At 48.3% G+C, this 17,988-nt stretch overlaps 1 protein-coding gene across 4 annotated transcripts in view; it reads left to right on the top strand.

Annotated features, from left to right (window-relative positions):
* SPOCK1 (SPARC (osteonectin), cwcv and kazal like domains proteoglycan 1) overlaps positions 1 to 17,988 on the top strand; it is a 557,294-nt gene that overhangs the window by 329,368 nt on the left and 209,938 nt on the right. Inside the window, exon 1 of one of the 4 annotated variants that reach the window (XM_067731824.1) lies at positions 13,400 to 13,490. The exons of the other annotated variants lie outside the window; for them this stretch is intronic. Within the exon in view, the coding sequence (XP_067587925.1) occupies positions 13,415 to 13,490 (76 nt within the window). The 5' untranslated portion in view covers positions 13,400 to 13,414. Of the gene's footprint in view, positions 1 to 13,399; positions 13,491 to 17,988 lie in introns of those variants that run through there. 4 annotated transcript variants of the gene reach the window in all.

Below are 17,988 nucleotides of genomic sequence, written 5' to 3'. Positions count from 1 at the left end.
CTGTGTCTACATTGTTCCTTTTAATTTTTTTTTTCCCTGAGAAAATGACATGCTAAAGCTGTCAGTGGAAAACTTGCCTACTGCATTGCAAAGCAGAGTGAACTTGCTAAATAGATCCCGTTTCTATTCATGGTGTCACCGTCTCAACCCCTCAATTCATATTCACAGTGTTATGAGCAGAGGCCTCCTTATAGAATCAGTTCTGGGCTCAAGTTCCAGCCCGGGGAGGCTTTCTAATTACTCGAAGCCTCCACTTCCTTGTTTGTAAAAGAGGGATTCATAAATCCGTCCATCTATGCATCCATTCATTCATTGAGTACCTATTATGTGCCAAGCGGTGTTCTGATACTAGGCTACTACACCTGTGGCAGTAGACAGAAATGCCTGCCTTCGTGGAGCTTAGATTCTGGTGAGGGAGACAGTCGACAGTCAAGCTAAGTAGGTAAATCTAGAATCTGTTAGTACAAGTACCAAGGAGAAAAAGTAAAGCAGGGAAAGGAGATACAAAGTGGAGAGCTGATACTTTTTTTGGGGGGGGGGGGTGGCTGACATTTTGAATGGGGCTGGGGACGGCCTCACTGAGAGGGTGACAGTGAGCAAAGACTAGAGGAAGTGAAGAGTCAGATGAAGGGAGCACTGTGGTGAGGGAGGAGCGGGTACAAAGGCCCAGTAGAGGAGGTGAGCCTGGCTGGTCTGAGGGATCGCGGGAGCATCTGGAGGAGAGTGAACAGAGGGGAGAGTATTGGGAAATGAGAACAGAGAGGTGATGGGCCGTGTAAATACAGTAAGACTCTGACTTTACTCTGAAGAGGGTCAAAGGGCAAAAGCAGGGAGACCACTTAGGGGACTTGTTCTGACATAGGCTGGGGTGATGGTGGCTTGGACCAGGGTGGTGGTAGTGAGGGCAGTAAGATGCAGTTGAATTCTCACTGTCTTTTGGTAGATTTGCTGATGGACTGGGATGGGAGAAGACTCTGGGAGGAGCTGGTTTGCCTCGGGTAGGTCAGGAATTCACTTTGGGACATGTTAGAATTTCTCTTGTTGATTGTTGGATATATTGGTCTGAAAGTCAGGAAGGGACCCGAGTTGGATATGTAAAGGTTTTGGGCATCATCAGCCTGTCCTTGGCTTTAAGAACCATGATATTGGATGAGATCACCGTGGGAGTGAGCGTAGGCAGAAAAACAAAGAGGTCTGATGACTAAGACCCGTGACTCAGGTCCCCAGTGTTCAGAAGCTGGGAAAATGAGGAGGAAGCACTAGAAGAGGCTGAGAGGAAACTTCTCGAGAGAGGGAGGAAAACCAGGAGAGTGTGACATCCTGGAAGCCAAGTGGAGAAAGTATTCAAGGGAGAGGGGGGAGACCAACTGGGTAAAGTGGCTGATGGAGCGAGTAAAATAAGGACTTAGGACTGATGGGGGTTAGGTAGCGGCCACAGAGAGCTGAGAACCATCCCTGACACCATCGACTTTTCTCTTGATGATGGCTCTGTGGTGACTCAGGCAACCAGCAGGTTCTTTCCTGACCAGTCTGCTCTTGAGATAATATACACAGCACAAAACAAATCATGGCTTGGAAGAGAATCTGTGAGGGGAGGTGCTGAGCCTGAATGATATTAACAAAGCAGAGACATGTGTCAGGCTGACCACATTTTTCCACAGCACGGGGTCTTCATACTATGCCCAGGCTGGTTCTGTGACAGGTGGCGGTTGTCTGCAGGAAGACGGCAGCAACTCAGGTCCTCTGGGTCATCATCTCACAGGATCCACCGACTCAGGCTCTGAGGAAGATGAGTTTTTTCCCCCTTAAGAGTTCAGTGTGAATGATGTAAAAATCAATGGACAGAACAGTGGACTGGAATTCACAAGTCAAAAATAAACCCTCATAGTCATCGGAAGGTCTTTGGCGTATGATTACAGCAACAGTACAAAAAGGATTATTTTGGGCTTCCCTGGTGGCGCAGTGGTTGAGAGTCTGCCTGCTGATGCAGGGGACACGGGTTTGTGCCCCGGTCTGGGAAGATCCCACATGCCGCGGAGCGGCTGGGCCCATGAGCCATGGCCGCTAAGCCTGCGCGTCCGGAGCCTGTGCTCCACAATGGGAGAGGCCACAACAGTGAGAGGCCCGCGTACAGCAAAAAAAAAAAAAAAAAAAAAAAGGATTATTTTACTGATGGTGCTGGGAGATTTTGCAAAATACTTTAAGATAGGTAGTTCTCACATATAAATCACTCAAACACATTTAGTCATATTGTTAAGTATTTATTCAGAAGAGTTATGTATAAAAAAATGAGAACACATAAAAAACGAAGTCATGGTTGAATTCGCATCTAACCTAAGAACCCTAGACCTTAAAAGTAAAACCAGAAATTTTGACTACACTAAAGTTAAAATATGATCTGGGTCAAAAACAAACCACAAAGCAAATTAAGAAAAATATTACCACAAGTAAGTCAAAGAGATGATAGCTTTAATATATAAAAAGCACTTACACATTAATAAAAACGCTAAAACTTTACAAGATGGACAAATACATAAAGTTTCATAGAAGAAATATACACAGCATGAAAAAATGTTTAACTTCATTGACATTCAAAGAAATATAAAATAAAGATACAATCTTTCTTCTGTTTTTAGACTATATTTTTTAAAAAGACAATGCTTATTCTTCTCTCTCCTTTTGACAGCTCTTTGTCCAGCCCTTCAGTGGGTTAAGTATTCTGCTAGGCACCATATGAATTCTGGAAAGCAATTAATCATACACAGTACTGAGAATAGAAAAAAAAATTACTCTGTTAAACAGTAATTCATCCTTTAAGAGTATGTCGGAAAGAAATAATTTGAAATGAGGACAAATGCATATGTATAAATGACATTTATTGCAGCATTATTTATAAGACCAACGTTTGGTTAAACTTTATGATGGATTAATTTTGGTCCTACCACATGATGGAATAGTACAGAAACTTTAACGTCATGTTCTTAATAATTAGGACATAAGGAGACAGAAAACATCAGAATACAATAAAGTTTATATTGTATGAGCCAAATTTTGTAAAATTAGAATAGTGATGTGATTATTAGAAGAACACTAAAATGTTAAAATGTTTATTTATGGATGGTGGCATTTCAAATTATCTTACCTTTCCCATATTTTGTATCTTTCTGACTTAAAAAAGTCTCAACAATAGTGATGATGATGATGATTGAAATAGTGTTTACTGAGTCCTCTCCATGGGTCAGGTGTTACATCAAGAACTTCACATAGATTATCTCATTTAATTGCTACAACTAGGCTATAAACTGGAGGATACCGCCATCTCCATTCTTACGGATGTAGAGACTGAACTCTGGGAAGTTACGTAGCTTGCCCAAGGCCAAACAGCTGTGAGGAACTGGTGCTAGACTTGAATCCATTTAATGGGTCCTCATCTCCTGCGTATTACCTCTCAATGAAAATGCATTGCTGTGATCATCAGAAAAGAAGAATCTTAAACTTTTTTTTTAAAGAATACAATGTGTTCCCAAATTTTATTTTTAAGCTTGTCTATTTTTGTAGAGAAGTAGTATCAGGATTTTTCTCTTGTAGTGGAATCTGGAATTTGAGTATCTACTTTGTGCCAGGCATGCTGCATATATTATCTTAGTTAATCCTCAGAACGGCCTTGGACAGTAGGTACCGTGATTCTTATCCTGACTCTATGCATGAGAAAACTGACCTGCAGTGGCACAGTGGCTTGTGTGTGGCTTGTCGTGCATAGCAGAGCTGGGATTCAAAGTGATTCTGCTTCCTTTCTAAGCAGGAACCCCCATGCCTCATCCTACAGGGTATCGTGGTCTTTCTGTGTTTGTTGAGCAACATTTTTTTTTTTTAGTGGACCAAAATCAAGCAGACATCAGTATGTCGCTCAAGACAGTCTCTCCTGTTGATGCCCATGGGCCTTGGAACTCCAGCATGTACAGGGACCAGAGTAAGTTTCGGTTGTGCGATTGGAGAGACACATGCCTAGGTGGGTTCCGAGGGCTTTGCAGAATCAGTGAGCTTCCCAAAGTGGTCCAAAGCACCCAAGATCCTGACTGTGTTGTCAGGATGGAGGTGATCGTCCTCTCATGGGTATCTTGCCTGAAACATTCTCTTTAGGTCACAGGGCAGCTTGAGTCATACTCATCACCCAGGTCCTCCAGCTTTTTTGGGTGGCTGTGTTATTTTCATTGCTGGATGTCAGTTTTCACAAAGCTAGTTGTGGGTCATCTCGTGAACTAGACAGCTTTTGCAAGCCCCTGGGGGCCAAGATTCTTTAACTCAATGAATATACACCAAACTCATAGTGTATGTGGGACACCCTGTTGAGTACTGGCCACACAACGATGACAAAATCAAGCATGGCTCTTGCTGTCCTGGAGCTTATAGTTCAGGGAGGACACACAGTAGTAATCAAATGATCACCTAAGTCAGTGTAGTGTTTAAACAGTGATAAGTTCCCATTAGGTACCCAGAGCTCCAGCAGGTTGTAAAGGGAAGGTTTGACATAGTTAGAAATGATCTGGGGAGGCTTCCCTGTGGATGTTGCATTGGAGCTGCGACTTGAGGGAGCCGAATAAGTAAAGCAGAGAGGAAAAGCATTGCAGCCAGAGGGAACAGCATGTTTAAATGCCCTCTCATCACAGATAGTGGGGTAAGCAAGAGGGTTTAAAGGAAGGCCAGGGTGCAGAGAGCCAGGGGTCGGGGCAGGAGATGCGGAAGAGAGATCTCGCTGGGGCCAGACCCCACAGGGCCATACAGGGCACCTTCAGGAGTGTTGTCATTACCCTAGCAGCAGTGGGAGCCCACTGAAAGGTGTTCAGCTGGATGTGGAGGGTTGGATGACAGATTTGCGATCTGAAACGTGCCCACTGGCTGGATAGGAAGGGCTGGGATTTGGGGTCTGCAGGTGGGAGATTGTTTCTCCCAGCCTTAGGCTGGGCTAGGAGGGATTGCCTGCAGGGAGATGGACTCAGTGTGGGGAGGGGGTGGGAGGGACTGAGGCCGTGATTGATGAGATAATGGGGAGGAAAGGAGAGTTTCTGAGACTCCTATTTCTTAGTATCCTTCACAACGCTTAGTATTATGTTGGACACACAGTAAATGTTAATTTTGTTAATTTGATGGACTCGGGCCCTTGGATGGCCTGAAAGAGTAATTCTCTTTTCCACTTCCCAGGCATGGGGCATCTTAGTTACCTTAAGGTAACTAAGGTCCGTGTTGCCACCTGGGCTTCTAATCAGCCAGCTATAGATTGGAGGTTCCCATGGGCCCCAACTTGGGTTCAATTGCTTTGCTAGAGTGACCCACAGAACTCAGAAACTTTTTGCTTACTAGATTACCGATTTGTTATAAAAGGCTGTAACTCAGGAACAGTGAGATGGAAGAGATGCACAGCGCAAGCTGTGGGGGGAGGCGGAGGAGCTTGCAGGCTCCTCTCCACGAGCGCCACTCACCCTGCACATCCCTGTGTTCACCAGCCCAGGAACTCTCCAAATCCCCGTCCTTTTGGGTTTTTAGAGAAGCTTCATTACATAGGCATGAGTGATTAAGCCGTTGACCATGTGTGATTGAACTCAGTCTGTGCCCCGCCCAGCCCCGCCCCGCCCCCCTCCCTGGAGTTCCAGGGATGGGAACTGAAAGTTGGTTCCCTGGGCAACCAGGGTGTTTTCCAAAAGTCACCTCCTTAATATAACAAAGATACCTTTGTTGTTCTCATTACTTAGGAAGTTCCAAGGGTTTTAGGAGCTCTGTGCCAGGAATGGGGTTGAATAAGAACTACGCTATTTCTTATTATAAATCACAGTATCACGGGGCATACACACGATCCTGCACATTCACTGCCACCCAGAGTACTATATCTGCATCCTGGGCTTGGAATAGCCTACACCAGCCATCTCTGGAGAGATGTCACCCCTGCTGCTTCCAACCAGTATGTACTTGTAACTCTCTCTTATTTCCAACTCTAGGGGGCGGTGAACCTGGCTGGGCTGAGTCACCTTCCTTGGAGTGGATAGTTTGGGTGACACATCTGGAAATGTGGGCCACCCCCATGTCACGCCACACCCACTGGCAGCTGTCCAGTCTCAAGGCTGGCCTGCGATAGCCTGTGGCCAAATAAGGTGGCCACCATGCCTGGGCCCCATCCTTCATCCATCGCCCCAGCTCCCACATCTTCTCTGCTTCCTGCCCTGTGAGGGTGATAGTGATGTTTGGGCTGGCTCTCAGCTAATTTCACAGTCAGCCATGTGCTTTGTTAAGATATCTTTTTTTTTTTTTTTAAATGATGTTAGACAAAACCAGAGCTCTGCACAGTTACCGTTTTATGTGTCTGTGAAATTCAGGTGAATTGCTAATTGCCTGTATCAGGCAGCTTTGACAGGGTGGTACCTGTGAAGATCACCTTCCGTGGAATCCACACCACTGAGTAGACAGAATTATTACAGTTGGAAAGATGTATAGTTAAAACTCAGAGAGGGGTATTGGAAACCTGTGCACAGGCAGTGGGCATGCTTTCAGTGAAGGAGAGGCCAGATCAGGTTATTCACTTCAGTTTTTTAAGAGGATCATTTTACATTGTTAGAGCGAGAAGAAAACAAAAGAAGTGATGGATGACCCCTTTGCTGCATGGTGAATTTAATCACGGACTGCTGCCAGGCTGTTCTGTCTTCCTAATTACACGCTGGACGTGGAGGGAGTCCGGACCGTGTGGGGGGGCAGGCTGCTCTTAGCATTTTGTTTTCATTATGGCTAAACCTGCTGACCCTGACCAGGCAGGACCGGGGACCCTTGTGCTGCTGTACGCAGTGTCAGCATCCTTTACAGAAGGCTCTGACCAGAAACGCGGCTGTAACTGCTGGCCCAAGAGGTGGTGTTTGTGGAGGGATCAGATGGAAACTTTCTGTTGAGTCCTGTTTTTTCTCTGGGCCTGGGCGGATAGTGGTCAGCAGAGGCTCTATGGCAGAGGGGTGAGAGCCACCTTCCTGGAGGGAAATCAAGTGGGGCCCAGTGTAGGGAGCAGGGTCTGGGGGAAGGGGAGGCTGTGGGAAGAAAGACAGGAGCCAGGAGGGAGAGGGGAGGAAGGGCGGGGCCGTCCACAAGTCTCTCTCTGCCCAGCACAGGGTGGCCCGGGGCTGAGTCTGGGGAAAGCAAAGACGGTGCCTTTGCTCACCCCGCCACTCTCATCTCTGCATGTGCCACCCGCCACTCTCTGCTCCGATAAGACTGAATCGCTGCAGTTCTGCTGACAGGCCACGTGTTCTCTTACGCCTGGGGCCTTGCACATGCTGTTCCCTCCGCCTGAAACACTCTTCCACTCCCTTCATTTGGATAACGCTCTCTGGTCCTTCATGTCTCAGCTTCTGTTGGGAAGCCTCCCCAGCTGTGAAGTGGGCTCCCTTGGGCACACTGTGTCTCCCTGTGCTGTCGCCTTTCTCCCACAGTTCTTTGTTGTCTACTCACTTGTCTGTCTGTCCCCTGCACCAAGAACCCCCTGAGAGCTGGGCACAGTGCCCAGTATAATCAATACTTAATGCCTTTTTTAACGAATGTGAATGACCAAGTCTTCAATGCCACTTCTCTCCCTTTGCTGATGAAAGAAGGGTTATTGATGCTAAAACATGTGGGAAAAGAAGTTGCTGTTGCAGCCATCTCTTCTTTCATCTGTGGGTGTTACTGGGCAGAGTGGCTGGCCTCGGCACTAGCCCTGCTTCTAGGAATATTCAGTCTGAAGCAGGTACATTGGTGTATCAGATACACAAAAACCAAGACCCTGGGCGGCTTGCGAATTAAATGAGCAATTACGCACTTTCCTATTCAGCCTAACAGAATGGGGTGTGCATTTGGGGGTGGGGTGGGGGTGGAGGAAGAAGCTTCTCAGGGGGCCTCAGAGGTGCCTATGAGAAAGGAGAGCAGATCTAGGGCCGTCTGGGGGCTGGGAGAACCTGATGGGTTATCTACACAATTGCGATGTCATCTCTCACCCATTCTCATTTCCACACTATTAAATCTGCCTTTTCTAACATATCCTTAAAGGGGAAATAAATTACCAGCACCCTGTACCTATAGCCTACTATGTTATTACCGCTAATGTAACTTCTCAGGGGCAGCCAGGCGCTGTCCATATTTCATAGTGTTTGGCACCCCCAAAGCTATATTGAGCTATCAAGTATTCATGGACACCATCCAGACCTCCCATTTTTCTCTGCTGGTTGTACCCAGAGGTTTGAGGGCAGAATGAAGCACCGGCTGCTTTATTTTACTGGGGGCTTCAGCTCTGTCCTTCCATCCCTTTCTTAATTGGGTTATTTCATCAAAGCCAGGCGCCAGGCATAGCTTATAAAAGAATTCTCATGATATTCTATGGTGACAGACCATTATGAGTCTGGGGAGATGTCTGTCTCACTTCATTTGCTGGGGAGTGGTGCTGGGGGCCATTGGTTCTGGATCTGTCCCTGGGTTGACCAGATGTTTCTCCTCCATTGCTTTCTGCCAACTTCAGTGTTTCTACCATCCACGTGCTTAACCAGGAAACTGGACATCACAATGCCTCCCCCCATCCATCAACCTCCAGCTACCCTAAACATCCCATCAATACCCAAAGCCTGTTGGATCACTGCCAAGACGTGCGCTGAGTCTGCCCATTTTACGTTATTTCCACTGCTCTCCACCCGCATCGTCTCTTGTCTGAACTGTGGCAATAACCTCCTGGTTGGTCCCTCTGCTTCCTGTCTTGCCCCCTCCAGTCCCTTTGCCCCATAGCCATCAGAGTGACACCTTCTTCTTTATAACTAACATAGTTTTTAAAAATGTATGTCTCTATCTGCCTACCAGCTTTAATACAGCTGTGTCAGCTTCAGATCATTTACTTAAAGAAAAAAAATCATAGATTTGTTAGTAAAGACCTCAGTATGCCCTTCTTTTCTCCCAAGAGGTAACTGAATTTCTCATTGTATGTTTTGCATTGTGTGTGTATGTTTTTACTACATAGGTATCCATAAGCAAACATGTGTACTCCTGTTCTTGTGTGTTCTAAACCTCACGTTACAGTATCATACTGTGCTTTTGCATCTCAACGTTTCTTTGCGGTTTGTCCATGTTGATTCATGTAGTTCTAGCTCATTCACTTTAGCTTCTGGGTGGTGGTCTATTGTGTACACAGTTTATTTGTTCATTCTTCTGTTGATGGATACTGAGACATGTTTTCAAAGTATAAGTCAGATTGTGTTTCTTCCTTGCTTAAACCCTTCAGTGCCCTGAGAGGCAGCTGTCCCAGCCCACGTGGCCTTATTTGGCTGTGCCCAAGCTAGGGACTGCACAGCCCCACACGGCAACCTCGGGAGTGGGAGAAACCCTCTAACTTAGGCTAACTCTAGGCTTCTCTTTATTCTCAACGGGCACTGGCTGCTCGTGGTGGGTGAATAATAGATCACATTGGACTCTGATGCCCTGGTCTTCAGGTCTGGAGAGCTCTGTTTATACTCTTCTGATGAGCTTTCGCATGTGCCAGGCTCTCCTACAAGACTCGTCCCCCCCTCAGTCCCTTTGCATAGTGAGGATTGCAGAACAGAGGGATGGAGGGAAGGGCATGTCACATTAAGGCACAGGGTAACTTACTCCTTCTTCTTCCAACCCGTTTGTGGGATGTTTAATGTTTCTCATTTACGGAAGCGGAAGTGCTCAGAGAGGTTAAAGAACTTGCTCAAGGTCACATAGCGGGGAAGAGTTGGAATCTTTCTTCTGCATCTGCCAGGTCCTGGCCCTTTGCAGCTTCTAAGTGGGAAGATAAAACAGAGGAACTAAGAGAGAAGAGGATTAAAAAACACCCTAGAACATTCTGTCCTTAGGTGCAAAGTGGGGACATACACAGGAAGCCCTTTCAAAACTCCCTTCTCGCCCTGTGCAGACTTGCTTCTCCTGGCTCTGCAGCAGGTGGACCCCACAATGAGTTCTTAGTTTGCCCAGGAAATACATGTGGGGCTGTATGCATTGCCAGAGGCTAAAGTAAGCCCTGGGTAGACAGGGCAGGATCAGGCTCCAGCCCTGCCCCACCATGTTCTGGATATCATGGAGGATGGGGGAGGAAGACCACGGACAGATGGGGCTCTGGAGGCCCTGAGGAGGGAAGCAGTTGGTCATTTGTTCCTGGGCTGTAATCTGTGACCTGAAGTATGGTAGACATGGTGGAAACAGCATTTCAGGCAGGGCATAACAATCTAAGAAAGGTCCCAAAGTCTTGGGAGCAGAGTATAGTCAGAAAACAGTGATCAGGTATGGCTGGAACAAGGAGCCAGTTGGGGACAGGTGTGAGATGGATGGACCTGGGCTGGACATGTTATGTGGCCCTTAGACACCATAGCGAGAGTATCTGAAAGGCCAGCAGCTCCCTTCCTTTCTCCTACAGTGACTGCCTGACCCAGGATGTCCTGTGGACTTGTCTGGGATGTTGCTCACCTTATAGGATTGTATTTCCTCCACTTCAGATTGCAACTAAGGAACAGGGCTATTATTATCAGGCAGCCTCGTATCTGTTCTACTGTATAGAAAGATAATGGTCTGAAAACTCCTGTTCTTGGGCCCTAATTGTTTTCACTAATATAGGCTAACTAATTACTTGGGATGCCTCATCATGGGTCCCCTCTCCTGTGTGTCATGACACCACCACTGGCAGCTCTGTTGAGGGCATCTACAGGGGAGTCCCTGAAGGTTGTTGATAGGAAGTGACACGATAGGCTTTTTCAGTCTCCTTTCCACACTCTCACAGCACTCCACATAACTCCCGTTTTAACATATTTAACTTTAGTGGTCTGTTTATGTCTTTTCTAGAATTTACAGCCACCAGGAACATGCCCAGAGTGAAAGTATTTTTTTTATAGTGCCCAGAACACAGTGGGTTCTCAATGCATGTACGAGTTATAGATAAGGAGTCAGAGGGAGATTAAGCTTGAACCCAGCAAGATCTCAGTAAGGAGGTAGTTGCTGTAGATCAGAGGAGAAACTAGGATGGGTTGGTGGGGAGGGGGACAGGTAAGGCAGATACTGGAGGGTAGAGAGAAGGGTGAGTTTGGATGTAGGGGGACAGAGAAAAGAAGGAGTTATAGGTGATGAACTTCCTAGAGTTACAGGGTGACTAGACAGGAACATGGAAAGAAGAGATGGTTTGGGAAGAAAAAGGGTGAGGTAAGTGTAGGGCCTGGGTCGCTGTTATATTGCCTGTGGATTGTCCCTGGAACGAGGACCAGCAGGTAACTGGACAGATGGGCTTGGAGCTCAGTGGTGAGGTTGGGCCTGGAGAAACATTTGGGAGCCATCAGCATGAAGGAGGTATTTGAAGCCATGGAGCAGGGTAGATGGTTGCTGTGCTCTTTCAGGGAGAGCAGACTGGGTGTGAGAGAGAATTAGGAGAGAACCCCAAGGAACAACAATATAGAAGGGATAAAAAGCAGGAGGAGTGCTCACAGGAGACAGAGGAGGTGCCAGAAAGGCAGGAAGTTGACTGGGATCGGCATAGCCAGAGTGTCATGGGAACCACAGGGAGGGACGCATTCGGGAAGGAAGGTGTGGTCAGGGGACCGAAAGGAGCTGAGAGCCAACCCAGGTAAGGATGCAGATGTGGCCTTTGGAGTTAGGAACCTGGAGGTTATTGGTCTCCTGGGAAGAGTGGAGTGAAATGATACAGAAGGAAGGCCAGGTGGGGTCCAGGGCACTGGAGACAGCAGGACTAGACCAGATGCAGATGAACACCTGGCTCACTGCCTCATCCCTCCCCAAGCTGGACACCTGAGGATTCTGAGATAACGCCAGGGATATGGGGAGCACTTAGCTCACAGACTGGGAATCTTGGTGGCTTCATGTGTGTCAGTTGTGCCCTCGTTTAAGCCTGACCCAGCTGGCGAGCCTCCGTGAAGTTTATAGTAACAGTTGCAACCTCCCAACCCCCATTCCTTCTGTCCCTTTCCTGATGTCTTCTGGGGCTAGAAGGAAGTTACCGATGCCAGCTTGTCCAGCTTGGTCCAGAGCTTTGCATGTGTTTCCGTGGAGTGGAATTGAGTCCTTCCAGGACAATGTTGATGACAACAGGTGCAATCCAAACAGATAGCTGGAACAAGAGCCATAGCTGTTATGTAGCTCTTTCCACCAGGAGGAGCCCGGGGAAGGGCCTGGCTTACTGGCCTCCTTATGGCCATCAGTGTTACCGCTCCACAGACTCCTTTGAGAAGGTTGGTTGTGAAAGGTAAGCAAGAGGAAAGCAGCTGAAGGGGGCCACAGGGCCAGAGGTGTTCGGTTCAAGGTTGGGGGTGGCTCAGCCTGTCCAGCTGGCGCACGCACAGGTCCCGACTCAGGGAGGCATCACGCCCACGAGGACAAAGACTTGTTGGATGCCCGGTCATCACCTTTGTTCTGCGGTGCAGATAAATTTGGTCTCAGAGGGAACTGGCTTCCACATGCTGCCATCCCCACTTCAGCCCCTTAAGAAAACTTCATTTCTCGTGACTTATCAAGATGGAGCACTGTATTTTGTTACTGCCTGTCTTGTAGCAATCCCACATTCATTTTGTTTTCAATTACCAGGCTGTACCTTGAAGGGCCTTATCTAGCGGACACACAGCTTGCATCTTCCCTGTGTGGTATTGCTCTGTGGTCCTGCAGGATCCTCCTTAGATGCCATCCTGGCTCACATCTCTTTTCTGTCCCCTCAGTGAGATGGCCTCCTCTGGGCACCCTGGTACAACTGTAGTCCATCACCTAATCACACAGCAGCCCCCACTGTGTTCACCTCCTTCCTCCCTGAAGATTTTCTTTCTTTCTTTATTTCATGAAGACTTAGAGGGCCCTGGGTTGAAAAGGAGATTGCCACAAGACTGTCAGGTATTGAAGTCCTGCGAGTATAGCTTGTAGCTAGTTTGCCTGCATCTATTTCCTGAATTCAAAAGAGAAACACAACAAATTAAAATAATCGCCAGGACTCCTTCAGTGCTGGAAGCCGGTACCATCTGCTTGAGAAATTTCAGGATCCTGCCCCGGCTCAGAACCCATAGGTTTCTTCCCAGGGGTCAGCTGGACAGTCGGGGGGCAGCCAGTGATGGTAGTGGCTTCAGAGAAGGGGGCCTCAGCGCTGGAGCAAGTCAACTTGATACGGATGGAGTGGAACCCGTGTAGTGCCTCCAAGCAAAGAATAAGAAATAAAACTCCCCCTGGCCACCCAGGACCCAAGAAAGGCACTTTGTCTTCTGTTCTGTTTTGGCCTCGCTATTTCTTCTCTTCCCTCCCTCCCCCAACTGAGCCTTTCTGTTTCCTCCTCCTCTGGCCTTGATGTCACCGCTGCCCCCTCCCTTTGTTGGTCCTTTCATTCACTCACTCTGTGCTGTCTGCTCTGCTGGGTGCTGGAGGTGCAATGGTCGGCAAGATAAGCACGAAGCGGAGTCATCGCAAGCATGGTGAAGTTCTCTGGAGGGAACGTGCAGGTTCCGGTGAGAGAATAAAAGGGTTGGGGTCGTCAGGGGTGGCCTCTCTGAGATGGAGCCCTCGAAGGTGAGGCCTGGAGGATGAGATGATCCTAAGGGACAGGGCTCTGAGAGGAAGCAGCAATCTCAAGGCCTCTGAGCAGGACAGAGCTTGGAATCCTCTAGAAACCGAAAGGGGCATTGAGGGTGAGATGGGGAGGGAGGCCAGAAGGGTGGTCGAGGAGGTCGGAGAGAGGCTGGTGCCAGTCCACCTACTTCTCGATTCTCTTGGAGAAGCCCCTTGTCTTAGTGCTGTAGGCCTTCCATGCTCGTGCTCATGCCCCGAACTGGGTGCTAAGTGGCTGCCCTAATGTTCTCTGCTCTGGGCCGTGAAGGGCAGGAGACCTCTTGTTTGATTTCATCGGTGTATGGACATGGGTGTTGATTTTACTTGAAACCCTGCGGAGCTCCAGCCTGGGGAGTTCTTCAACCTTTTCCCCAAATGACAGGAGTGTGGGTTGAGGTGGGTAGCAGATGCCAGGAGATGATGGGACATTCTGGGTCAAGGAAAGGGGTGGACGTCTGGGTCAGGAGTAACTCGTGTGGGGCTGGGAAAGAGAAGGGCTTTGCGCGGCTGGGCGCTGGGGTCAGTCGAGGGGACTGGCTGAACTGCTCCTGTGCCAGGCTGCTGCCTACTTCAGCAGCTTCCTTTAGCTCTGGGTGTCTGAGTCACATCCACTCAGGAGCTGATTCTGCTAGCCTCTTCAACAGCTGTGGATCCTTGGGAGAAAGCTCAACCCCAAATGCTCACTGGAGAACGCCTACTTTACCTAGTAATTAAAGAAATCAAAGCTATGTTTTAAAACTCTGATAAAGTTTGTTCCTGTCCTGGGGAACCCTCCTTCTGTCGGTGGGCACTGGGCTAAATCCTAAGGCCACACCGCCATCCCACGGTGAGGATGGTGATCATAATGGCAGATAAGCAGCTCACGATTGCCGGGTATCAGCCGCTGTGCTAAGTGCCTTATGTAGATCATCTCCTCTGAGTGGATAATATTCATAGCTCGATGTTATAAGGAAGGAAAGCTCCAGCACAGACAGGGCACGAGTGACTTGCCCAAAGTCACCCCACGGGGAAACAGTGGAGCTGGGATTTCCATCCAGGCAGTCTGACTCTGAACCTCTGTACCTTCCAGCCTGCCGGTGAGGACAGGGGTTCCGAGAGGCTGAGTGACTTGCCCTTGTCTACACAGCTAGCAAGAGCTGGAGGGTGAATGTAAACGCCAGTCTTTTCGCTTAGAGTCTGAGGCTCTTCAGCCCTCCCTGAACCACCTGCAGCCCCCTCAGTGTTCTCGGGATCCCTGTATCCTGGAGCAGTGGCTCCAGGACCCCATCCCTAGACCTGTGCGAAACAGTCTGTGCAAGAGTCGCCTGGGGAACTTAAGAGTGCAGAATCTCGGGCCCTGCCACCCAGGTTTCGATTTCAGGAGGTGAGATTCAGGAATCCGTATTTGGTTGTGCAGCTGGGTTTAGAACATGGACCCAGATACTAACTACTATGAATAATGGTTTGCAGGCCAGGATGTCTTCCATGTCCCTTTTCCTGACCTTTTCCCAACTTTCATCGTTCCCGAATTGGCCGGTCCTCCATTTGCATCCCCAGGCAGGTCTCTGTCTCACCAGGGGCTCTTTGGTACTGGCTCTTATTCATCTTTTTATGCATAGTCTCTGCCATGTGGTGAGCACTGTGTAAAGATTTGTGGGAGAAAGGGGTGTTTGAAAGGGATATATTTATGCAACACATAATGAAATGTCATGTGTTTACACACAGAGTTACCCGTTCTTTCTTGGTCAAGACCGGGGTTTCTTATCCCCTTCATGCCAAGAACACAAGTGCTGGTACCTTGTCCCTAACAAGTACACTAGGAGTTGTTTCTGAAATGGAGTGTCTCTCTACTAAACCGTTCACATTTCTTCATCAAGTCTCCCTGAAAATTGACGACGTGGGCCTAGAAGTTGGCTGGCCAGAGTCCAGGGTGTGTGGGTCTAGAGAGGAGAGCATCCAGAGTGGAGGAGCTTAGCCTGACAGTGCTGTGGGACTGCTGGCTCTGGGACTCTTTTTTTTAAAAAAAAAATAAATTTATTTACTTTTATTTTTGGCTGCATTGGGTATTTGTTGCTGCGTGCGGGCTTTCTCTAGTTGCAATGAGCGGGGGCTACTCTTTGTTGCGGTGCACAGGCTTCTCATTGCAGTGGCTTCTCTTGTTGCGGAGCATAGGCTCTAGGCTCACGGGCTTCAGTAGTTGTGGCTTGCGGGCTCTAGAGTGCAGGCTCAGTAGTTGTGGTGCACGGGCTTAGTTGCTCCGCGGCATGTGGGATCTTCCTGAACCAGGGCTCGAACCCGTCTCCCCTGCATTGGCAGGCGGATTCTTTTTTATAGCATCTTTATTGGAGTATAATTTCTTTACAATAGTGTGTTAGTTTCTGCTTTATAACAAAGTGAATCAGCTATACATATACATATATCCCCATATCGCCTCCCTCTTGCATCTCCCTCCCACCCTCCCTATCCCACCCCTCTAGGTGGTCACAAAGCATAGAGCTGATCTCCCTGTGCTATGGGGCTGCTTCCCACTAGCTATCGGTTTTATATTTGGTAGTGTATATATAAGTCCATGCCACTCTCTCACTTCATCCCAGCTTCCCCTTCCCTCTCCCCGTGTCCTCAGGTCCATTCTCTATATCTGTGTCTTTATTCCTGTCCTGCCCCTAGGTTCTTCAGAACCACTTTTTTTTCTTTTTAGATTCCATATATATGCATTAGCATATGGTATTTGTTTTTTTCTCTTTCTTACTTCACTCTGTATGACAGACTCTAGGTCCATCTATCTCACGACAAATAACTCAATTTCATTTCTTTTTATGGCTGAGTAATAGTCCATTGTATATATGTGCCATATCTTTTTCCATTCATCTGTTGATGGACACTTAGGTTGCTTCCGTGTCCTGACTTGGCAGGCTGATTCTTAACCACTGTGCCACCAGGGAAGTCCCGGCTCTGGGGCTCTTGACTGAGCCCCTGCAGCAGGCCAGTATCCCTGTGCTGGCCAGAGAGATGGGTTGGGCCACCTCTACCTTCAGGGACTTGACCATCTGGTGGAAAAGACAGACTAAGAGAAATGTTAGTGCAGAGGCTAAGTGTGAACAGCGCAGTCATTCAGACCATGGCTCCCAAATCCAGACTGGAGTGGGGAGTGAATCCAGACTATGTTTCTGTGACCTCCAGCAAGTTAACCTCTCTGATCTCCCTCAGTGTAAAGCAGAGATTGTAATAATACTTCGTATAAATACAGTAAACGCTGACAAGTACTGGCTGGATAACTGAGAGCTGAAAACTGTTCAGGAAACTTCCCAGAGAAGGAGATGTCTGAGTTGTGTTTTGAAAAACAAGTAAAATTTAGCCAGGAGCAGAGGGGCAGCGTAGGTGGAGGGAACCGTCAAAGCCAGGGTATGGAGATGTGTGTGTTTTGTGAGGGGAGCTGCAGGCTGCTCATTTATTAAGGGGTTTTGAGTTTTAGGTGGTGGGGAGCCACAGGTGGCGAGGGCTGAACAGGTGTGCCCGACAGAGCATTTTAAACTTTGTTTCAGAATTGATGGAATCTGGGGCTTCCCTGGTGGCGCAGTGGTTGAGAGTCCGCCTGCCGATGCAGGGGACACAGGTTCGTGCCCCGGTCCAGGAAGATCCCACATGCCGCGGAGCGGCTGGGCCTGTGAGCCATGGCCGATGAGCCTGCGCATCCGGAGCCTGTGCTCCGCAACGGGAGAGGCCACAACAGTGAGAGGCCCGCGTACCGCAAAAAAAAAAAAAAAAAAAAAAAAAGAATTGATGGAATCTTCCAGAAGATGTTAAGCGGAGGAGAGGGGCACAATTGAGCTTTACATATGGTCTGTATACAGAGGGGCACTCTGAACTCTTTAACCATGCACTGATGAAGCTGTAGGTTTCTTCCTACGGACCCACTGCTGCAGAATTATTTTCAGATTGTTATCCTCATGTCCCTTTTAGCCAGCGGTGGAGGTCTAGCAGATGAGTGCCTTGGGGACTGGAGCACTAGGGGCGTGTCAGCTTCGTGACTAGGTCTTGGTGTGCCACGTCCTGCAATCTCCTGGAGGATGGAAGGGAATCAGCAAACAAATCCCAATCCGATTTCCCAGGCAGGCGTTTGCCAGGCCAGATTTAGATTACCACACATTATCCTCAGCTCAGAGAACTTGTAATGATGGCAAGATTAGCTCACACTTTGCATTTGCCCTGGGAGTTTACACAGCAGTGAGCCTGTTTGTCAGCTAATGCTCCTAAGTTTCTAGCTTCCATGGGGACCACACCTCCAGCTCCGTTTAATGCTTCGTTCGAATGCAGCAAAAGAGAGGGACAAAGCTGATGGCAGGTTGGAAGCTTCGAGCATTGGGAAGCTAGCCTCGGGGCCCCTGTGACTGTTTCTCTCATCCTCTCAATCCAGCTCAG

This window comes from Pseudorca crassidens, chromosome 3, assembly GCF_039906515.1.
Source record: "Pseudorca crassidens isolate mPseCra1 chromosome 3, mPseCra1.hap1, whole genome shotgun sequence".
In the NCBI taxonomy this organism is placed as follows: domain Eukaryota; kingdom Metazoa; phylum Chordata; class Mammalia; order Artiodactyla; family Delphinidae; genus Pseudorca; species Pseudorca crassidens.
This window is presented reverse-complemented; position numbering and strand designations above follow the sequence as displayed.